The 25,119-nt window shown below is 34.4% G+C and overlaps 1 protein-coding gene across 1 annotated transcript in view; it reads right to left on the reverse strand.

Moving 5' to 3' along the window:
* Positions 1-25,119, reverse strand: part of LRP1B (LDL receptor related protein 1B) — a 1,457,254-nt gene that overhangs the window by 930,939 nt on the left and 501,196 nt on the right. The window contains exon 6 of the mRNA XM_063085362.1: positions 11,362-11,619. Coding sequence (XP_062941432.1) covers positions 11,362-11,619 — 258 coding nt within the window. The remainder of the gene's footprint in view (positions 1-11,361; positions 11,620-25,119) is intronic.

A 25,119-nucleotide genomic window follows, 5' to 3' on the forward strand; every position in this document is an offset into this window, starting at 1 on the left:
GAAATCCAGATTTGGGATTGTCCTGCAATGACAAGTTTACAGTTCTCAACCTCATACATTTCTTTTCCAAAAGTAGCTTTAAAAAAGTAGCTAATCCAAATGGAGCTTGGGGTGTTATTTTTCTGGGGATTTGTCCCATGGCGTTCCAGGTGACTATACTAGGAAATAAATGTACATATATATATTTTATGAAAATGTTTTTATTTTAAACCAAAGTACCAAGCAGATACTTGAAAAACAACATACAATATACTTATATATTTAAGATAAAGAACAGAGGACTATAGAATACCCAACTCACACTGAAACCCATACACAATTAATAAAATCATTGCTAACAGTAGATTCTAAAATAGTACAAATGTATAAGAACTTAAGCGATGTATATACACATGTACACACATACATTACATAATAGTTCAATGTCCATCTTAGGTATAATCTTCGACTGAAAAATACCTATTTTTATAACTTTGGTTTTCATATGATAATACCACTTTCCAGGATATTCAGAGGCAGCAGTTGCAGTAGGTTCATGATTCTATTACAGTTCTACTGAAGGCCTCAGAAATAGTGGCTCCTAAAGTTCCATGTTTTTCTGGGTGTCATTTTCAAATGAACATCCTAGAATCCTCTCCTATATCTCTTCCAACAATTTTGAGAGCATGCTGTATTCAAGCACTTCCTGATTTAAGTAGTGAGGTTTCATTTCCCGGCATAGAACTTACACTGATATATTGTGTTAGAAAAATTATTTTTTAAAACACAATGGATCTTCTATAAAGAAAAATTTGAGACTTTATAATAATTTTTATTTCATATATCTCTTACAAGTTCAAACAAATTTTCAATATATTTTTAAACAACACAAAAAAACAAATTAAGTCTTAAGGCCAAGTGAGGTATTTCACATGGATAATGAATGATTCTCACCAGTTCACACAAGTTGAAAGATTCTATCAAGCCACAAGAGAATTCTACAGAGGTTTTTGCTGCTGTAATTATTGTTGTTTTCAGTCAGCAAAATAGTATTTCCCAACAACATAAAAATCTAAAATAGTAGCTTCTTTGGTTGTGAAAAGAATATTGTTTGTGTGTATGAAACTTTTAAGACTATCAACACTCTTCAGCACATATTAGGGGCATGTTTTAAAACAGGCATTTGTTTAAAGGTTAGAAAATTAGACTCATTGGTGATCAGTAATATTAGGGCTTCCTCTACCATTCAGTTTTGGAAATATAACTACCTTCCTTTTGAGTAAAGTGGACTAAATAACTATGTAACATATATAGATAGATAGATTCCTCTTAAATAATATCTTAAATCAGGGATATTAAAAATACCTAGATTAATCCTCACATTAAAATAACAAAGGTTGACAAGAGACCTTACATAACTTTATCAAGTAAGTGTTGTCATTAAGAAGAAAAAGACTTATAAAATACTTTAAGCACAGACTAAAAGCATTTCTGTATCTAAGTGATATAACCACAGATTCAAGATCTAATCATTAGATTTGCAATTTCAGAAACTCTATTTGAGTTGTTCACTAATGAATTATCAGGCTTTGGGGAATTATTTCATACTTACCAGACTCTCAGCAGACTACTATATCAACCAGTATGTCAATTTGTTAATTTACCACCACTGATTGGTGATATAATTAACAGTAGGACCTATCCTAATAAATTCCTTCCTAGTATTACAGTATCTGAAAAATGAGATTTGAATGTTTTTTGAAGAGCACAGAATCAAATTAAAGGGAAATGCAAAGACCTGAAGTTCAGGTCTTCTAAGTTTTATGAGGTGCTTATAAAATGAACAGGGTTTCACTACAAAATTCTACCTTTTTGACAACCGGAATACTAGTGAATGTGTCCCCAACTCAAAAGTATATCTTATGAACCTAGACCCATATTTCATAAACATTAAAAAAATCCTTTATCATCTATATCAGTATTTCATTATTTGACATTGCTCTTCTACCATCAAGAGAGTCTATCACAATACACTTAGTAACTCAAGGAAAATTTGATACATAAAATTAAATTGGAAGTTACCTGACAGCAGTAACTTTCTAAGTTAGTTCTGGAAAACACTCCATGCTACCCTCCTCAACTATAAACCATCTTTTAGGTTAGACCCTTGCCTAGAATGAATTTTACATATGAGTATGTCCAAATATTCATTGCATATTTAATTCATCTTAGCTCCAATTCTAGAACAGTGTCTGGTGTTCTCACAACAATCTCAGGGTATATGGCATTTTTTTTTTTTTTTTTTTTTTAAATTTATTTATTTATTTATTTATTTTGTCTTTTTCGTGACCGGCACTCAGCCAGTGAGTGCACCGGTCATTCCTATGTAGGATCCGAACCCGCGGCGGGAGCGTCGCTGCGCTCCCAGTGCAGCACTCTACCGAGTGCGCCACGGGCTCAGCCCAGGGTATATGGCATTTTAGGTCTTATAACCCTCTGTGTACAGACTAAATGTAATTGAGTCCCTGGGAAGAAAAAGCTAAAACATTGTTACGGTAAAGTTCTATATCTCATTGCATGGGCAACCTTTATAGGTTTGGCCACAAATACAGTACATACATGAAAAAGCAGTGAGATGATCCAATCTAAAGTCCTTCTCCCTAGGGTCTTTAAAACAATATTCTCAAAGCAGATAACTTAAAACACTAGATATATGGGATGTTAATATGTATTGTTCATATCATGTCCTTGGAAACAAGTATCCACACAAAAACACATAGACACACCACTAAAATACCAATAAAGTGTTCAGTACTCAAATAAATTAAGAAAATCCTGAGCAAAACAAAATTAAATAAGCATTTTGTTGACATAATTCTCACGATTTTTAACATGCTAATGACATTGTAAATCTGCAATAAGGTTATATTACACGCAAAATTTCCTAAACTCATTTGACTATGGAATCATTTTCCCAAGAATGTTTTTCAGAACTGGTGTCCCAGGCAACATATTTTAGAAAATGGAACTATAAAAGAATGGAGGTATACCCATTGTGAGTGGTTAGGAGAGAGAAAAAGGAAAATAAAGGGAAGAGACAAATATTCCACACACACGCACAAACACAGGCACTGCAACAGTTATAAGAAAAGCAAGCAGAAAGGAATGAAGGGAAATGGATGTTTAGATCTGCAATTCCAGCAATTACATGGACAAGTTCTTTTGTTTTAAAATGATTTGTGTAAGGTCACATAACCAGTTAATGACAGAGCTAGTACCATATCAACTCACCCCGAAAACTGAGGTGAGAGAAATATAAAGCCCAGTGTTAAAATAAATCTACAAGTCACAAAATAAATACAGCCTGAAAAAAATAAGAAAATGGCAATCTTCATCAAAAACTGAAATGCTACATGCCTGTTTTATTGCCTTGCTTAATTAGGTTCCTATCGCTCACTGTCTTGACTTTTGAGGATAAGTTACCAATATCTTGTAAATGTCTTTACAAGATTATAAACACCTGAGGGTAAGGGGTTTGGCGGGGGGGAGAATGCCTATTTTACCTGACAAAAATCCCTTAGAGAAATCCAAAATAAAATAAAAACAAAGAATGAAAATGAACAATTATACTTAAAGAGAAAAAATGTACCCAATAAATATTCAATCAGAAATTATTTTACTAGGCTACTTGCCACAGAAGTAGTACTTTCTCTCTTTCTTTTTCTATTCTCGTTTCTCTTCTTTCTTACTTCCTTCTTTATTCCATCAAGATAAAGTCTATCAAGTCAAAAACAGCAATTTCAGTAATTAAACACTATGAATTTTAAATATATGTCATGACTTATTCATGATGAAAAGAGCATCTTACCTCCCAAATTTCTGATCGAAAGTAAGCTGCTACATATCATGTTGTGCCAGGTATATGGCATAGTGATGGGATCATCAAGAGATTCCCACTTAGATTATTAAAATCCATTAATGAAGTAAGCCAACGTGAATTTAGACAAAAAATACTAACTTTAAGAATAATGATTTAAAAGTTCTATAAAGTGTCAAGCACAATGTGTCTAGTGTGTGTGTAAAATATATTTTAACAAATGCATAGAAAAAATGAATACAAACAAATGCAGCTTAACATATCTAATTTCTGCTTTGGAAAGTTTCAACCTTGTTGCCAAGTGACAATAAAATAGTAAAAATATTTGCAGCCTGACAACTGAACTAATAGTAAAGACAAATTTATAAAGGAACAGAGTGCTAAGAGGTTTTTGTTTGTTTCATTTTTTCTTTCTTTTTTAACTGGGCTTCAGCAAGGCCTTTTATGGTTTGTACTGAGGTAAATCAGAATGAGTTACTTATGTCAATGTATAAATACATCTAATGCTAATGCAAAACTTAACGAATAATTTAATACCAATGCCTACAACATTAAACATATCATACCAAGAAGGGAATTCTGAAAGTTCCCTGAAAATGTGCTCTAAGGACAACATCTTTACTAATTTTAACTATCCTTTTTTGACTCTAAACGGGTGGCCTGATCATCTTGCTAAAATTCCAGATCCCAGCAGGAATGCATTGCATTAATTAGCTTCACACACACACACACACACACACACACACACACACAATAGAGCCATGTCTCAGAAAAAAAATCATTTTTATGTTTCCATATAAATGTGCTAAGTAGATGATGATAAGATTTTAAGAAATATAAAGAGTTTAATGGAACATGCATTTGCTTATAAAACAGTAGCAAATAAAAAAAGTATCTGTGGGAATAAAAAGTTGTAATATCCTCACAGAGTATGTGCTTTGGATTCTTTGAAGAGTTTCTTAGGGAGTGATATAAAAACAGTTACTGCAGCCAAGATTCTTCTACAAAATTTTCTTCTCCACAAGATAAGCATATCAAAAAGTCTGGATGCTAAACAGTTAAAAAATACCACCAACAAAAGAAACTCATTTTTCCCCCCTTGGGGAGGGAGCAGTGGGCAATCTAGAACAAAAAGAAAATATTATTTTTAAAAAATGTAATTAATTTACAAGAATGGTCATTGTCATTACTTCTTCAATTCTCCTCAGCCAGGAGCTGACCAATTTGTGAACTTTTTCTAGAAAAATCCTGGAACGAGAAGTGATCAATTGTTGAACATATCTGGAGTATAAATTCTCAGGTTCAAGGTAGCTGAAAGAGCTTCTCAGAGGTTGAAAGATAAGATGGACAACCTGACCTTGTTCTTTATTTCTTACCCATAAAGGCATCTGGGGCCATTGTAATAACCAAGTATATAGAATTGAGATGGGAAGTATATCCACCAAAGTATCTACCATTTATGCCTCCAAGGACCTATACATAAAATAGCAGAACTTCCCAGAAAAACACCTACTCAAACTGAGGGGAGAAAAGGGTTAAAAAGTTCACACTGTGTTGTTCTGTGTCATCCCTGTATTAAAAATTAATTTACATCTACTTTAATAGCTTTGGTTCTAATTTTGTTTAATTATAACTGCTTTGTGAAGGTGGAGGACTAAAAAAATTTGTCAAGCTCTTCCTATGTTCACTGAGGTTAGGTTCCACAATAAACCTATAGGTGTACTTCCTTGGAAGTCACAGGCTAGGCCCAGATAAAAGCTTGTAGTTGCTGAGCAGACCCGGTGTCTCAGAAACACCAAGATTAACATGTGAGCCCATTATCTAGACACAGACTATATCTTACTTAGCCATCATGCAGACAGGATTTTTGAATGTCTCTTGTGATTTTTGGTATGGTGTTTCAGGAAAATGGCTTCATTTAATTAAATCTTGCTCCCTCTACGCCTCAATTCCTCACACTTTACTCACCATCTTTGCTCAATCTACGTTTATTCTAAAATAGATAGGCAGTTTGCTAAAATTTGATTCAAAAATGAATAAAACATACACATCTAAACTTAAAGGTGTTGCCTCTTTATTTGAGAAAACTAACAGGTAACCATACAATTAAAATATAATACATTTGTGATATGTTTACCTCATCTCACATAAGAAGGGCTGCTAAACTCAATGGAAAAACTTTTGGAAAGGACATGATGCCTGAAAGAATGAGTAAGAGATGCTTGATTATAGGAAATGAGAGCATATGTGCTATGGTGAAGAACAGCCTATGCAAAAATGCATGGAAATTGTGGAATATACTATAAAGCATACATACTTCACAGAGCCTGGTTTTCCAAAGCCTTGCAGTTTCCAAAATATTGACCTTGCAAGCACAGGAAATTTTCCTCAGGCTGTAAGTCTCTGTTGCAAGATAAGAATTGTGTCACAGCAGGTTGCTGGCTCAAAGACAGACTAGTTACTGATTATGTAAAGATACTGAGAAATTGCTATAGGAAGGAATATTTGCTAAGATCAAGCTTGTGTTCATAAGACCACTTAAGTGTCCACTGGAATGTCATCTGGCTTGTTTCACTGAGAGTTACCAGCCTATACTGTTAAACTATAACCCCATCTTTGTTCTCTTCCTGTAACTTCCTGGTCTGTAAAATAAATACAGGAAGAGAACCCCAATTTGGCATTAATTTTCCCAAGGAAGGGATCCCTCTTGCTGGAGGGTCCCGGGAAAGTTAATCATTTGGGGGCTTCTCACTGCTCAGTAGAGATGGGCTTTGAGTAATCCTTTGCGTCTCCGTCACCCAGAGGAAGTGGGGCGACAAATCCATGGGGGGCGAAACAATGCAAAGCAACAGGAAATGAGAGAACATAGGGCATTAGAGGAAGTGTCAGTACTACTTTTTAGATGGAACATGGGATTTGAGTGGGAAGTGAGAGGCAAGTGAAGTCAGCAACCTGCAAAGAAACCAGATGATGATGTGTCATTTTAGCCTAAGAGAAATGTGAAGCAAATGAATGATTTTGATTTTAAGTAATGGAGTATCATAATCATTCTATCAGAGTTGTAAAGATTGAAATGAATATATGTCCACATTGGAGTGAATAGGCTCACTAGCAATCATATAAAAGCAAATTAAAACAATATGAAGGAGAAAAATAATTGTAAAAGATATCTCCTAAAAACTCAATATTTAAGCATATGTTTTATAAATAAAGTAGGCCAAGTTTCTATGGTGATTGCTACATCATTATATGTCACCAGATAATCTTAGGGTGTTGCTGCAAAGTTCCATAATAATCTTGTATAATGCAGACTTAATACAAGCTGCCAAAACTTGGGACTAGCATTTGTATTGCTCTAGGTGGATTGTTTTTTGTCTCAAGACTATGGTTATATTTATAATTGGGATACAGCCAGCTTATTCTTGTCTAGCCATACCTTGATGAAGGATGTTTGTGACACAGTGAAGGCTACGAAATTTATAGGCAGGCAACAGGCAAATAGGGAAGCTGGGAAGAAGTGAAAAAGATCATTACTATTGAGATCAAGAGGTAAAGTCTTTTTGTTAACTTAAAAACTTATTTCACTTCTTTAAACTCATTTTCTCATCTATAAACTGACAATTATAAATGGTGTCAATATAGTATAATTTTGTGCATTGGTAGTGAGGTAAAGATGTATAATTTCTAACGCAGACAGTAAACACTTAGTAAATGTTGTCCCTTAATATTATATGATTATTACAGAGTTGCTAACTCTAGAAAAAGAGGTAAGACTGACAGAAGACAGAAGTGTCAGAATTCAAAAAGTATCCAACCAAGAATTTAATTTAATGGATCTAGGCAAAGGTCCAAATGGAATATAAGCTAAGGATGACATTGAAACAGGCTAAGGAAAAAGAAGATAAAAGTCCATGAATAAGGTTAATTCAAGAGCTAAGTCCAGGAAGAATAAGCAATTCTCTTATTTTTAGCCAGGAATACTAGACTGGAGCTGAGACCATGAATGGATCAAGACAAGTTGATCAAATCTGTATTAGAATCTTAAAAGTGATCCTAAATTTTTCAGGGGATTGAAGAACCACACATAGAAACTGAATAAAAGTGTCAACTCTCCAGCTGGGAGATGACAATATGGTTCTCAATCATTTTCCTTAATAAGGGATTAACTCAGAAAATATTGTTGTCTATCTCAACCCTCTCCATGCACTTTTTCCTTAGGAAATAGATGGAGATCACCTCTTGTAAATCCCTTTATTTTTGTTGATTTTGGGTATCTGTGTTCATACCATAGTACTCTCCAAAAAAAAATTAGGGAAACAATTAGCTGCTATAAATGTGCTCTGTGTGAGTCCTTAATTGGAAAATCAATTTTGCTAACAAAACACTTAATTACAAAATTATCTTCAAAGTCCGCAAATTTCAGGCTAAAATGTTAAATAATGAGAATCAGGCATCTTTAAAAAGAAAATAAAATTTAATAATAATCTCTAGCATTTTCCCCAATGTCTCTTGGTTAATATAATTTATTGAGCATATTGTCATCGTCTTCATTCTCTCACCATATTGCTTAGGAGTGATTCTCAATGTTAAAGGTTGGAATCTCAAGGAAGCCAAATCGAAATAATTTGGTGGGGCTTTTCAAATGGCATAGCCTTCCACAACTCACCTTTTCTACCTCCCTTCCAAGATTGTTCTACCTCTCTCTCATTTAGAGACTCTATCTTTGTGAGCCACTGTTGCTGATATTAATGGACCTAATCATCTTGGTTTGCTAAAATGAAAAAAAAAAAAAAAAAAAAAGTTGAGACCCAGAGACAGTGTGGTATTTAAAAACTATGGCATCTGACCCAAACGCAAACTTGTAACCAATACTTCTGTGCTATTGTCTAGCTTCTCAGAGTCTCAATTTTCCTATCCATAAAAGGGGAGTAATAACACTTCCCTGTTACACATAGTCATTTAGCACATTCAATAACATTTAGATATTACTTGAGGTAGATCTGCCTTTCTAGAGTAGAAGAAAGAACACAGGGTTGTATGTTCCATTTCTGCCTTCTTTTTAGCCATTCAGGTTTGCCTAATACATCTGAGCTTTGAGTTAAAATTTTGTCTGTTATAAAACAGAGAGGGCATATCTTGTGCCTGTTTACTTCATAGAGATGCTAGTGGGTATCCAATGAGCTAAGGTATTCAATAAAAATTTTAATATTGCAATAAAATATTTATTAGTACATGATTATGCAAGTTTTAAATGCAAGTCAGTTTGACTTGTAATGATTGATTTTCTCCTTATAGTAATCCCTTGAAAAAAATTTTTTTGGATTTTTCAAAAAAAAATGTTCTCTTCAACTAAGTTCAGAGAAAAGCACCTAAAAATAATGGGGGTGAAAACTAAAGAGATAATGTCTGGAACAGTATAGAGTGACAGGTATTCAGGCAGACTTTCATCAGTTCATTATTTTTGCTGATACAGTGTGAGAGATTTTATGTAATTATACATACAAGGACTATTCAAACTCCATTATAAATTTACAAATTATCATGGTGAATGCAGAGCCCCTCATATCCAATGGCAGCTCTTCTGTGACATGTTGGTAAAATGCACAGCTTACGGGCAATGACAGAAGAGGCTAGTTTTGCCCACACTTCTGCCCCACTCACATCATTTAATTACTTCCACACATTTAATCACTTTTTTTCTGAAGTAACTATGAAAATGCAAGGCTTAAACCTGACTTCATCAAAAATTATTTACTCTAATTAAAATATTTCCAGTGCATTTACTTTTTTATGATTCTAAATGAGTATTCTATTCAGCATTTCTATGAATTGTCTAACAAAAACAAATATCTTTTTATTTTTCTAGATTTGTCAAGAATTGCTTTATAAACCAAATGCAATATAAGTTACAGATGATTTTCAACAAATAGTCTGATATGTAATTACTTTATCTTCCCAGAATTTACTGAAAAATAGTTGTTTTTAAAATACATATTTAAAAAGAAATAACTGCAATTGTTAGAGCATATTAAGTGCAGAGAAAAACTTGCTTAAGTAAGCTTAAAAATAATTTTAACTGGCAATTTAGTAAACATTCTAGCTATTTGACTGCCCAGTAGTTCATTTGCTGGGAACAAATGCATTTAGATTAGTTGAGGTAATCACTAATATGGCAAGGACAGGGGCCTTGTGTTCAAACAATTTCCAACTGCTGACTAAGCCTATGTCTGTAATACTCAACCTCACAAGACAACACTCTTTTGCTGCTACTACTTGTTATTTACTATTTATTATGAGTTACCATTTCTCCATATAATCTTTGAAATAGCCAGCATCCACTGCTCCCATTAGGATATTTGGTCTATTTTTGTAATAAACAGCTTTATCAATTGTTTTATTTATGTTAAGAAGATCTTCAAAGTGTTGGGACTCTGTTAAACATTCTTGTTCACTTCAGTATATCAAACCGTACCTTTATATCCCATTTTTTACAATTTTTGCCAGCCATTTATTTAATCTAATTACAGTTATCAAACATTATGTAAAACAATTTCCTTATGTTTAAGGAGGATCAATAACCAGTCCTTTTAATTTTGTGTCAAAAATTTTAATCAAATACACTTAGTGAACTCAAATCATCAAACATTCCACATCAGAAAATTATATTTATTCTAGCACAGCATTCTTTTTTTCTTCTCATTTGGATTGTACACATTTTTCTTCATTTCCTACAGATTTTATGCTAGCAGCCTTTATAAGAACAAGTTTTTTTTTTTTTGTAAAGTATGAAATAAATGGACACACGTTGAAATTCTCATGTGTACATTTCCCCCAGGCATGCACAAATACATTTTTATACTCCTATGTATAGAAGAGACAGAATATGTGTGCATATGTAACAGTATGATTTCAGTTTATGGAAATATGCAGGAAGAAAAGGATAGTTATTAGTTTGTCAAATTTCTGATATGAGAAATCAAAGTGAATCACAAATCACAAGTTACATTGTTGGAACAAGATGCATAAGAACTTTGATTTGTTGAAAAAAGTGAACAAACACAAGTAGTTACCACCAATTAGCATAACCTAACAGCTTTTTCGAGGTATTTTTAACAAACACAAAAATGCTACAGTCGATGAACTTATAATTATCAATTCTGTGTCTTGCTTTTTTTTACAAAAAAATCCCACCTTCACTATCACACATTGTGAACTACCTAGTACTCAGTAAAAAAAAAAAAAAAAAAAACACAATTCCCAGCTAGGTGACACTGTAATAAGCATTAAAGGAAGAATTATAATTAACTTTGCAATACATTACCTACGTAAATAGAGAAACTGTATGTGCATGTGTGTATATATGCAAAGTTATTTAAGTACATTCATACTTACATATATAGCTTTTCAACAGCCATAAGCTGTGCTAGAAATCTGAGACTCCTTACTGCTGGTCTATAAGTGAAATCCTTAAGGAGTGGCATATACTATTAAATTTAAACACTTACTGTGGAAGGATTGAAGAATATTGATTGTCCATTCATCTGTTAATCCTCCTGTTTTTGTTATCTGGATACATTTGAGTTGATTTGAGGATTCTCTTGACTCAATCCAACAAATCATATCTTCATTGTAAATAAAATCCAGAGTATGAATCTCATTTCCATTGACTGAGCTCAGCGTTGCCATTTTACTTCCATTAAGATAAAAAACTTCAATTGTTTCTGAATTTGCAATTAGAAGCACAGGTGGCCTATCTGTAGGTTCTGGTATAAAAGAAAAAGAGGGAAGTGAGTTCAATAAGAGAATCAATCTTTTTTACCTTTTTTTTTTTTTTTTCAATTTTGCATTACTCATAAAAAGTACTTCTGTACTTTTAATGCATTCTTAAAACGAAAATATTGCTTATAAAAATAATTTTTAATAAACGTATATATGCTTTACTATTTCAGATCACTTCAAAGAAAAGATATTACAGTGAGCATTTATATTCCTTATTTCCTTAGTCATAATGGGTTGTCTAAAGGTGAGGACAACGTCATTTACTTTCATTGCCGGTAAATAAAGGAAGTTCTGTGAGTTGTTTTTTCTAGCAATGATGATGAATCTCATGTGACCTCTGCACACAGTTTTGTAGGCTTCACTTATAAGGGAGGGCACTCTTTTTTTGAGGTGAATGCATGAGGTCAGAAATAGATTCTCATAGAGTAAAACCCACAAAACGCATAGGTTTATATAAAGAGTGCACCTGTGACATTGGCCTCATTGGATCCTTGACCGACACCAAGAGCCAAGCAATTGCCCCTTTTCTTAGGGACTAGATTGTGATTAGTGAGCCATTTCCTCCACATTCCTTCTCTAAAGGAAGGAAAATAAGATTCTGGTTATAAAAGGAATGTGTTCAATACCACTTTTTAAAACAATAGAGCTTTGCTCCTGTTAGGATTGGTGAGTTTTTGATGGACATTTACTAACTGCTCAGACTTTCAATAGCATATATAAAAGTAACATTAAAGTCCTATATAAAATTAGTGTTAAGAGAGTTTAGCTATACAATTATATTCAAATCCAAATTATATACAATTAGCTTTTCTGGTAATTAGGGAATAGGAAATATTTGGAAATGTTCAACTTTTCTTTTATGACCCACATCCAATGCACCAATAAATCCCTTTGAATCGGATGTCAAACATATCAAGAATCCCACCACTTCTCAGTGAATACTGCTACCATCCTGCTCCAAGCTGCCATCATCTCTCACCTAGATTATTCCAATGGCCTTCTAATTGGTCTCCTGGCTTCCGTCTACAGTGTATAGCCTTCCTCCACTTTGGTGTATCCCAACACAATATCCAGAGTCATGCCATTAAAATGTTAAGGCAGATCAGCTTAGTCCTCTGCTCAATCCTTCAAAAGGCTCGCACTCCAATCAAAGCAAAAGTCAAAGCCTTTATAATTATCTATAAAGTTGTAACTGATTTGTATTCTCATTACTTCCTTAACCTCATTTCCATCATCTCCTTACTACCCTTGCCCCTGTTCACCTCACTCTGGACACACTACAGTTCTTACTGTTCCTTGAAAATGCCACCTCAGAGGCTCTTCCCTCTTCCTGGAATAATCATCCCCCAAATATCAGAATGGCTGATTCAGTTACCTCCTTTAGGTCATTATTCAAAGGTCACCTTTCTGGTGGGGACTTCTCTTACCACTTTATCTTCTAAATATTGCAACCCCCTACATTCTGTATAAATCATCGCTGTTTTATTTCTCTCTTATCAAAACCAAACACAATATGTGTTTTATTTACTCTTCTAATTCATTATTCATCTACTTCGGCTGCTATATCGCTAGCATCTAAGAAAAAGCCTAGAACTAAGTGGGCATTCAATACAAATTTTCTGAGTAAGTGAAAAGGATACATTGAACTCATACAGTAGCGTTCTTTATAAACATTCTGTGAAATGTGGCAAAATAATCATTTTTTTGTTTGTTTTTGAACTTACAAAGGAAATACAGAGAAAGACTGGCTATTCAGAAAATTTCATAAACGTAGTTTTATCATACTATGAGAAACTGATGCTGACTATTGTAAAGGTAGGAAAAAAGCAAATTCATATGCTATGACCAAAATAATTAAATAAGTCTAATGTACTGAAGCAGTATTATTTAGTGGTCATTACTGTTTCTGGTGGGGGTAGAGATATCAGACTCCTTGAGTTTCCCTCAGATAGAAGAGCCCTCAAATGACGATGATTTGAGGACTCCCTCAGAGCCTTAAAATCTAAACCTTATAATTCATTCCAATGCCTTCCATGAGTATTTGAATTTTTACCCCCTAACAAATTCTCTCAATCAAGCCGTTATTCCTCTCTATCTTCAAAAAGACACTAAACCTTTTTTATTTAATAAAAAACAATAGAAACAACAAAACAAAAAGAAACAAACAAAAATGCCTCAATGAGGTTATGAAATTAAGTAACCAAACAATTTCTTCTCAGTGGAAAGAACAGGCTTATCATGGATTGCCTAGGTATTGACCAACAAAAAAGAAATCTCAAAATGCTATTCTGAAACAAATAGCTCTATCAGAAGCTTTGGGGAAAATTGTGTCATCTCTGCATAACATAACCTTGTCAAGTGACCACATCTAAGCCTAGTAAACCAGTCGGTTTCTCTCCTAGCCTCTTAAATCTATCTTGAACTGTGTTACATTTGCCTTTGCCATTCTCTAATCTGGTGGTCCAGACTTGGTCTTTTTTCTACTCTTCTAGTTCTGTCATTTTCCAGTTAACCTTGGCACTCCTGAAACCTGTTGAATCATAAATTTCTCAGGTTATAAAGAAGTCTTAGATGGCTGTGTTATCAGGTTAACAAAGATATGCTGACACTAATGTCAGTGCTTACTGCCTTCATTTGACAGCTAAAATGACATTTAGTGAAACTGTCTCTCTCTCAAAATGAGCCAATAGTGAGAGCTTCCTTGCTACAAAGCTTTACGCAAAGTCTAGATTTAGGCAGCCATTTTCTTAGCTAGTAATTAGTAAGTATATTTAAATATGTCATAAACATTCTTTGGAGAGAGAGGCTGGAATGCTAAAGAGCACTGAGATTCCCCTGATATAAAAATAGGTTGATGGTCAACATAGGCAATTGCTTATTTAACACAATCAATTTTTTTGATTTTTATAGCTGCTTTTTGAGTGAATCAGATGATTGTTTTAATGAAAAACATATCGACTATTAATTTTAAAGCCTGAGAAAAACTGAAAACCAGTAAAGAGAAAGTCAGATGCTTCATAATCTGACATGCTTTGATTTTATAATGGAGACTTTAAAAGTACAAATGACATACTGGAAGGATACTTATGTTAGTTGTGAAGTACTTTACTGAAGTAATATTCATGTGTTTCTGCTAATTATTAACTGTGGTTTCCCTCTTTAGACAAATAAATATAAGGTTAAGTAAGGGGGAGGGAAGCCATTAAAATACAAGAACCCCCCTAATCATTAGGATCTAAGGATACAAATCTTTTAGTCTGCATCATGATGAAAGCTGTAAAAGTCCTAGCAAAGATTGTAATCTGTCTCTACTGCACTGCATCTGATCTCTATTGTGCATCATTACCTCACATTTCCAAATGCCAATTGAAGAGCACCATTAGTTTGGGTAATGAGTAGAAAAGACTGACAAGAATAAATGTAATGCTCTTATTGAATGTCATCCTTAAAGTCAATAAACAGTTTTCCCAAAGGAATAGTTGAAAAGCACATTAGACGATTTTGGTCAAAGGGATACCTACATCAATACTTAGTGAGAGGTAATAAACGTTAACTTTCCACATAGAAGAGACTGAAACACAAGAAAGCACGAAGTCAACACTCTAATGTAGAAAACCAGGACTTAGGTTGAACAAACCTCTACAACAGGCTGTCAATCGATTCATGACTGAGGAGGAAAATTGCCCTCAAATTCATCACCACTCCTCATACGTTTACAGTATTAAAAATAACATTTTCTCTCTTCAAACAATGATAGAGATGTGTATTTGTACTCTGTATGATCAAAAAGTGATTTGGTTTTTTAATAATATATGTTATATTAACCAGCACCACAATCCTTGAAGACTGATTTGAAAATTGTGAATTGAAAAGAGAAAGAAACATGAAAAAGGTAATTTGATTAGAGTTATAAAAATACCTATTTAAATTCCAAGCCATTCCATATTCTTGCAAACATACTCTTACCTACTCAAAATCAAGAATACGCTAAAAGTATATTCGTACACTTTTAATAATGTTTTGACTATATAATTGATGCTAAACAAATGTTTTCAGTGTGAATAAAAACTTGTCATTTTTAAGGTTTCATTAAAATCTCCTGTTCTTCCATTCAATTATAAGAATATTAATTTAGCTAGTTTCCTTTTAAATGATGGAGTTATGGATTCAAAGAAGATGATGAATTCAAGGTTGGCACATTAGTCCAATGGCTAAAACTGTGTTTTGTAATCTTGTCTTTGGCACTGTTAAAGTTCATTAGGTGAACAACTAACCAATCTGAATTAAACATAGGCCTTAAAACAAGGTAATCATTTTGCAATTTAGACCTTACTAATAAAATACTAATACCTTCATTTAGAGGATATTTCAATTTCAATTTGAAATGTGATAGTATCCAAAATATATTTTCTCAGGAAGGATATTCATTTTACAAGAACAACTAAATAATATCATGCCATCAAAAAAAAAAAAGAAAGAAAAAGAAAAGAAAGAAAAACTCCATCTCATTTCACAAATTAGCAGCTCTCACAATTTCCCTGTTTCACATGGAAACTAGACCAAAGAGGTATTTTCTCTATTATCTGACAGCCTTACATGGTATTTGGTTAAGTATTCAATAAATTAATAAAAGATGGAAAAACATTTGAAGATGGACTCTCCAATGTTTTAAAAGATATTTTAGGGAATTTGTAAATTTAAAAACGATAACGTATTTCAATTAGTACGATGAAATAAATAATGCATTGTGATTTTAATCAAGGAAATGATGAAATAAATTTAATAACCATTGAAGGTTTATATTAACAAATCTCAGAATCTCACAATAAAATTTGCTCAGATTTTAGGTTACTGAATGCATATTAGAAGTAGCAGGGAATCCAGGAGTGGTCAGTTCACATGAATTACTGAGAGGTGTCCGATGGCTACTTTGGAATATCCTGGTCATCTAGGAAGTAGAGCCAGTTTTAAGAGAGTACGTAGCCAGCAGGAACTACTGTAACTATAGAAACACATTTTCTCAACTCAGACACGTCCTTCTATATTATAAATTGGTAATGTTTGAGTTTAAAATATAAGTGATAGTGGCTTGTTTGGAAATTGTTTCTAAGTAACTCCTATTCATAACGTATTTCCTGTTTGTAAACACAGGTCCTTTAAAAAGCCAAATTTAATTTATCTCCTAAAGAGAAAATACTGCCTCCGTATTTGCATATTAATTTATACCTTCAACAAATATTTACTGAGCACGGCAAGCTTCTGCCAAGCTCTGCTCTAGATGCGAGAGATACAACAGTGAACAAAACTAACAAAATCCCTATTTTCATAGAACTTACCTTTTAGTGGGGAAGAAAGACAATAAGCAAGTAAACAAACAGTAGTTAGTATTGTTTGGCAGGGATAAATTCTATGAAGATAGGTAAAGCATAGGTAGCAATGGGGATAAGAACTGCTCCGTCGAGATGGTAGTCAAATTCAGAATGTATTTTAAAGTCAGAAAAAAGGAGTTTAAGAGAAAGAACGTAGTCAAAGATGACTCCAATTTTGTAGCCTGAATAATTGGGTGAATGGGGGTGACATTTACTAAGATGGGCAACAGTGGAGAATGAGCAACGTTAGGGGAGAGAATCAAAAGGCCAGTTTGGAACACGTAAACTTTGGCATTTCTGTTAAATATTCAAACGGAAGTATTGAACATACAGTTCAGTATCTGAGTCTGGAGTTCAACAAAGAGGTAAGGACTGGTGATAAACCTTGGGAGCCTCTGTCTCTAGATATTTTTTTTTTAAGTCATAGAAGAGGGTGTGTTTTTAAACCCACAATACAGGATAAGAAGACCTAGGGAATATAAAGGAAGAGACATCCAAAGGACTGAACACTAAATTATGCCAAAAATACTGGCAAAATGAGGATAATGCAGTAAAATAAACTGAGAAAAAAAATGCCCACTAATTATAAGAGCAAAATTCCAAGAACATGCTACCTTAAAAGTGAAAGTATTCAAGGAGGAGACAATTATTAGTTGTGTGCTAAGACCTATGATAATTGACTAATTAGGCAACTGGAGGGCACTGATGACCTTGACAATAGGTGTTAAATGAGTGATAAGAATAATGTGAGACCTACTGAAGTAGTTTCAAGAAAGAAGGACAGGAAGTGGAGAAAGAAACAACACACTCCTTGAGTTTTTCTACAAAGAGAAAAGAAAAACAAACAAAAATATGGAGTGGCACCTAGAGAGGAATATAGGTTTAAAGGAAGTCATTTTGCATCATCTTTACAACATGCTTGTATACATGCTTGTATGCCAATAGGAATGATCTAGGAGAAAAGAAAATGTTAGTGATTCAATGAATAGAGAAGACAATTGTGTGTGTCTAATCCTTGAACAGATGAGAGAAGATGAGATTAGTGCACAACTGAAGGATTGGCCTTTGGTAGGAGAAAAGTCAGGCTGTCTTCAATTCAAATAAGAGGAAGGTGGAGTGATTAGTTCTAGAATCACATAGACTAGTAGATTTGGTGAGAAGTTCTCTTTTAATTGCTTCTATTTTCTCAGGGAAATATGAAATAAGATCATCACCTTAGAATAAGGAGGAGAAAGATAGATAGATGAAAACTCATTATCTAGAGGTGGGAAAAAGGAAAGGTCATTTAACCGATTTCACTGTTTTCTGACAAGGCTGCCAAAGGATGTAAACATACATCCTATATTTGAGATCTTAATTTTCTGCTTTGCTATTTTAAAGATTAACTACTCTAAGTACTCAATGATAATGCTATACCAAGTTTTTTTTTTTTAATTTTTATTTTAATTTTATTTTTTTTTAAATTTTATTTTGTCAATATACATTGTGGCTAATTATTGTTGCCCATCACCAAAACCTCCCTCCCGCCTCCCTCCCCCCCACCCTTGGATGTCCCCTCTGTTTGCTTGTCGTATCAACTTCAAGTAATTGTGGTTGTTATATCTGCTTCCCCCCCCCCCCCCCGGTTTTGTGTGTGTGTGTGTGTGAATTTATATATTAATTTTTAGCTCACACCAATAAGTGAGAACATGTGGTATTTCTCTTTCTGTGCCTGACTTGTTTCACTTAATAGAATTCTCTCAAGGTCCATCCATGTTGTTGCAAATGGCAGTATTTTATTCATTTTTATAGCAGAGTAGTATTCCATTGTGTAGATGTACCACATTTTCTGTATCCACTCATCCGATGATGGACATTTGGGCTGGTTCCAACTCTTGGCTATTGTAAAGAGTACTGCGATGAACATTGGGGAACAGGTATACCTTCGACTTGATGATTTCCATTCCTCTGGGTATATTCCCAGCAGTGGGATAGCTGGGTCGTATGGTAGATCTATCTGCAATTGTTTGAGGAACCTCCATACCGTTTTCCATAGAGGCTGCACCATTTTGCAGTCCCACCAACAATGTATGAGAGTTCCTTTTTCTCTGCAACCTCTCCAGCATTTATCTTTCAGAGTCTTTTGGATTTTAGCCATCCTAACTGGGGTTAGATGGTATCTCAAATACCAAGTTTTTAACTACTTTACCAGATATGTTCTTTGTAACTTGATAGTATGTTTTTCTGAACATCCAAAGAGTATTAACATAAAAATTATCTAATAATTTGGCCAGGATTATCTTTCATGAAAAGCACAGACAGAGGCTGTATAAGTCCTACTGCTAAGGAGAAGTGCTCACACACTTTTAAAAATAAAATCAATGCAACATATATTCTCTTCTCAGAAGTGAAATAACTCTAGGCAGCTTGACTAGTAGGAATATGCAGAATATTAGTGATCCCTGTCAAGGGCAATTATGGTCTCTAAGGGGAGGAGTGTCCAAGGGACATCCTCTAATTGCTGTTATTACCCCAGATTTTTTCACTCCTTGTTGATTGCAATTGATGCAGGGGATGCTTTGAAGGCTTTCTGAAAAAAACAATTTTTCTTCTTATAAGAAAAGACAAAATTATTCTGTTCTCTTCTACTTTACAGTAAAAATGTAAATTATAAAGAAAATGGAAGACCTGGGTTCTTTCCATGTCTGCTATTTTCTGAGACCTTGGGTAAATGAAAGGTGTCATGACACATAAGACACCATGCTTATGTTCTCTGTTATCAATCTTGTAACTCTGTTGCTGGAAAAAATATTAGAAATTTCAAGAAAGATTGCTAGGCTATGAAGATGTCCCCTAGCAAAACAAACAAACAAACAAACATAGAATATTTATGAGGAGTTTTTACACCCCAGCACAGGCATACTCTTTAACAGTGTTTGAGTAGGAAAAAAATATCTGTTGTATAATTTGGGCAATGGAAATTCCATCAGAAATTGTAGAGGATTCATAAAACACATGTACCTCACAGGGCCTGGTTTTCCAAAGCTTTGTAGTTTCAAATATTGACCTTGCAAAGGACAGGAAATTTTCCCCAGGCTATTGAATCTCTGTTGCAAGATAAGAATTGTAACACAGCAAGGTTGCTGGATCAAAGACAGACAAGTTACAAATTGATATGTAAAGTTACTAAAAAGCTGCTGGAGGGAAAAGGAATGTTGGCTAAATCACGTCTTTGTTAGTGGATCACTTAATTGCCTAACAGAATGTCATCTGACTTGTTTTTTAACTGAATGTTACCAGCTTCTATTGTATAACTTGTTAAATTGTACTTAGCAAAACCCCACCTCTGTCTCTTCCTGTAACTTCTTGGTCTGGAGACTAACTGCAGGAAGAGAACCCCAATTCGTGGTTAATTTCCCAAATGGAAGGATGCCTCATGCTTGCGAGTCCTGGGATATTAACCCCTTTCTGGGGCTTCTCACTGCTCAAAAGAGATGGGCTTTGAGTAATCTTTGGCAGCTCTCTCACCCGGGGGAAAAAGGGTTACAAATCCATGGGAGGCAAAGCAACAAGAAATTCTTATCCTTTCCTTCCATGGGATGTAATTTCCAACTGAGTGATGGTCTAGAGAAGATGTAAGGTAGAAATACTACATAATATAAAGAAATATTTTCAATGGCCTGGTCATCTGGCCAGGATTTCAAAGGCAGCCTTGGAAGCTCTAGAATTTCTATAGAAGAGAGGCTTAGTTATTAAAGTCTGATTGTAGATGGGGGAGCTTGTTCTCCAGTTGTATTCGCACAGCAAGCACACAGCTTTTAACAGGATTGTATTTTCTTTTACTAGGATTGTATTTTTATCCAAGCGAGGCCCCTGTGGAGAGGACACACTATAGAGATTATGCAGAGCTCCTCAAAATGCTCTTTAATGTTACACCAGAGTTACCTCTAAATAACAGGACAAAACTCGCAAAATATTCCATTCTCCTTTGAATCCCTTCCAGTCTTCTTACTATCCTTTTATTGTCCTTCAACATCTTAGCACCCTCATTCTGCTTCCTGACTTTTCGAGAAATTGCTAAAAGCGTCCAGCAAGACCCATTTACCAAGCACATACTCTGTCTTAGGAACTGAACTAATTTTCTAGAACTTACTGCTTACCATAGTGTAAACAATTTCATCCATGCATAGGTGACAGATAAAGAACAACAAATCTGTATTACTGTGCTGGTGCTGGTCAACTAGGTCTATTCCTAGCTAAGAGCTACTCATATGCCATCATGTCATCAAGTGCCACTCACAGTTATGGCTCAATGAAGTGATAAATTATGCAGGAACTAGCCTTTAGACTACCTAAAAATAATAAAAATCCTGAGTGGTGAATTTTCACATGTCAGTGATTATGTGGGAAGTCATTCTTAGCCAGATGGCACACAGAAACAGATCTGATTCACATCTCTTAAGTTATTAAGGTTAGTAAGACTTAATATGGTACCCTTCCTAAGAATACTTCCACTTTAATATGGAATGCTTTAAAAAACAGCAAGGGAATAACATTTTAATAACCGAATTGCAAACATTCCTTAAAAGCTGATGAGAAGATGATATTCTGAGGCAGAGCACTCTTTCCCTACTATATAGGCGCCTGCCTATTCTTCCCACAAGCAGAACAGCCCTGGTAGCAAATCATGAGTGATTCCTCCGCCTTCCAAAGGAAAATTTCAAACTACAGTGTATGTTAGTAGATGTTAAATTGTCCCTAGAGTTTTGAAGTAGGAAGCAGAGGAAGTTATATTTTGTTTTATTTCTCTCTTTTTTCTTTTTAAGAATTGTAGCAAAGAAAACAGCAAGCAGTATAAAAACATTCCCTTCCTAATGTTATCTACAGGTGTGCTGCTTTGAATTATATAGGGATTATGATTCTTATTCTTACAACTAAGAGTTCCATTGCCTAAACGGTCTTTTTGTGTTTTTTGTTTTTTTCTCTAAATCAATGAACTGCAAAATATAAGCTGTAACAGAATCCTGAAGTTATTTAATGAGCTCTCTTCTCTCACTGCACTGGTTGTTCCATAGCAAAGAGGTACACTCTCTCCCAGGGCACCATTTGATGCACTGCCTACAGTGATGAGCATAAAATTATTTTGCTACTGCTTCAGCGCAATCAGTAGAGCTCTGGTAGTTCGGGAGAATTTGTATGCTGTGGTAAGTGCCTGCCTTCAGTGAGTGGTCAAGACAGTGAAAAGTACAGTCCAATGAGCCTGAATTTATCAAGAGTAAAACTGCCAACAGTTCATAAGTTAAACACTCTTCACTATCACTTTTACTCTTACGGGTTCCTCATCAGCCCTCTTTCCACCCTAGGCGCCCACATTCAATACGTATTTCTACATCAAAGTCAGCCTAAATCAATTAAAAGGAAGCCAGTTCAATTAAAAAAAAAAAAAACTTTTTATTTTCAGATTCAACGAGTCATTATTAAAACTTTATTCTCAGAAAAATGTAGAAATATACAGGAAGTTTTACTGGGTACCTATAAACCATTATTTTTACTATTTCCCCCCCCCAAATGACAAGTCCTAATGTTTAATTAGAAAAATATTAGCTTTTAAATGTATGTTCCATTCCAAAGTAATGAACACTCCCTCATGACATTTATACTGTACTGTTGTAGCATGCATATTTGAACAAAAGTGTAAAATGTACTTGCAGACTTTCCTCCTTTTATAAATTACTAATTCTGAGCTAAGGAATACATAGTATCAAGTGTACAGTCAGACTAGATAATCTTTGAAGTTCTTCCCAACTCTGAAAAGATTGATTCTATATTCAGCAGAGTCAATCTTACTAAGCGTAGAAAGGAAAAGAATTTGTCTGCATTACATGAATTAATAGGAATGAAAACGCCTCCTCCCTAATAATCTCTTCCCCCATCTGCCGTAGTGCCTAAAATACCCTCCCCTCATTAGAGTTATTTCTAAAAGGTGCTCTTAAGGCTTATGAATTTACTTGGGTTCAGGCATTATATTATAAAGGAGGGATAATCAATTAACTTAGGTTAATTTGCCTAATTACTACCAATTGTCACATTAAAAATAAGACCCCATAGGTAAGCTTTGGGGTGAATAGTTGGAGAGAACATGATACTGTTTTGGGCTGGACTAGTTCAGCACTTTTATAAGCAGCTTCCTAGCCAATTGATTCTGTCCCTCCCTGCCTTCACATAAAAGGCTATTTCATTTCTCCCTGGAACTTTTATCCCATCTATCATTTTGTAAATTTTGTATGGCCTTTTCAGAACCTTCTTTTGGGGTCTAGTTCTAACTTCCCATTGGTCGTCTTGGGCTTGATATTTTCATATTGTTCATTTTTTCTGAAGCCTGGCAATCTTTTACACACATCCATTGTCCGGGGCCAGCCCATTCTGACCTTCCCCAGTTTCTCACACTCCCCAGCTTCTGAGAGCCTGGGAACTCTGGCTTGACTTGAAGGGAAAGTCAGATTCTAGATTACAGTAGGGTAGAATTATAGAGGAAAAAAAGTAAAAAGAGGGGCCAATATCAGCAGCCAGGTAACTGAAAGAAGGAATGGTAGAGCCTTAAGATAAACATGGCTTAATTTATAATTGTTTTCCTAGTACTCGTCAGACATAGCAACAATATTGTATAATAAAACAGCCACAAAATTTGTAAACCTGATGCATTAACTGGAATTTTACATAACTGAAGCCTAAAATATCCTCTGGTTTATTTGCTATAAGTATAAAAAAGCTAAAAGCAAAACTGATAGTTTTCTTCCTGATTTGTACAAACACATTGGTTCAAATATCCATGTGATCTGTAGAACTAGTCAGTTCTATGTTACAGACTCACACACATATTACTACCAGCTCCTTTTTCTTAACCAATAAACTAGAGCAACATTCCTATGACAACTGTGTATTTTCAAACTCCGTAGTCCATTATTGTCATTAAGCTAAGAACCTAGAGATGAAGACATCAGTATATTTCATTATCAATTGTAGAGTCACCAAATTTTCTTGCTATAGTATGACATTATCATGTACCATCCCTCTATGGCTACATCCTGTTATTGTCAGATAACCTCCTTGTGCAGAAATGAAGGAAGTGCTTCCTTGTATAGGGTTCATTACATTACACTCTCCCTGTGTATACACATCAATATTGTGTGGATCAATAGAAACAGCAAAAAACAAGCCTTCTACTTCTTTAGTCCTTCAATATTTTAAATCAGAACTCTCAGTTGTGGGAAAAAGGGGAGCATATAACTGACCTAATCTTTCTCAAAGATTGCCCCCGCAAAATAAATATGGCGTCCTGAAACCAAGTCAGTAATTCAAAGAAGTAAACTGAAAAGAAAAAGAGTATTTTTTTGCTTTGTGATTTTGTATATAAATATCTCCTGTCAATAACTAACCACACCATGTCATGAAAATCATTGAAATTCTAACATGAGGTTACGTGTAAAGGGTGTCATGAGTAGCAGCTTCCTGAGCAAATCCAATGCTTCACTCAATCTCGCCTCAGAAAGGAAAATTCCATCACATGACTAATTTACCAATTGCTAATTGGGGGAGTGGACAAGGAGGGCATTCATTAATTTATCAATACATAATTATTAGAAAATGCACAAAATGAAACCAGGTTTAAGGGAAGTCAGAAGAAGCCAGATAGAATATCATATATATCATCACCCTGTAGTATTCCCAAGCTAATTCAGCCCACAAAAATTAGCATTATTCTATTGTTACTAGTGTATCTGAAAGCTATTTCATTAGCAAATCAATAATACTGAGTGTTTACTGTAGCCTGAAAACTGTGTAGAAACTACAGGCTTTATGTGCAGGCAAACAGTAAAAGGCAGTTTTGAAACATGAAATTGAAATACTTAAATGTGGAGTACTCATTTTAGCAATTTTAATTAGAAAAACAAGTTCACTTTTTTTGTTTCCTTTATCCCTTCCTTCCTTCCTTTTTCCTTCCTTCCTTCCTTATATACATATTCATTGAGTACCTGTATGTTCCAGGCAATGATCAGTACTGAGTAAATAACAGTAAACAAAACCAACAAGTTTTGTACTCTCATAATGCTTACATAATTCTGGAGAAATCATATG

Source organism: Cynocephalus volans, chromosome 1 (assembly GCF_027409185.1).
Source record: "Cynocephalus volans isolate mCynVol1 chromosome 1, mCynVol1.pri, whole genome shotgun sequence".
In the NCBI taxonomy this organism is placed as follows: Eukaryota; Metazoa; Chordata; class Mammalia; order Dermoptera; family Cynocephalidae; genus Cynocephalus; species Cynocephalus volans.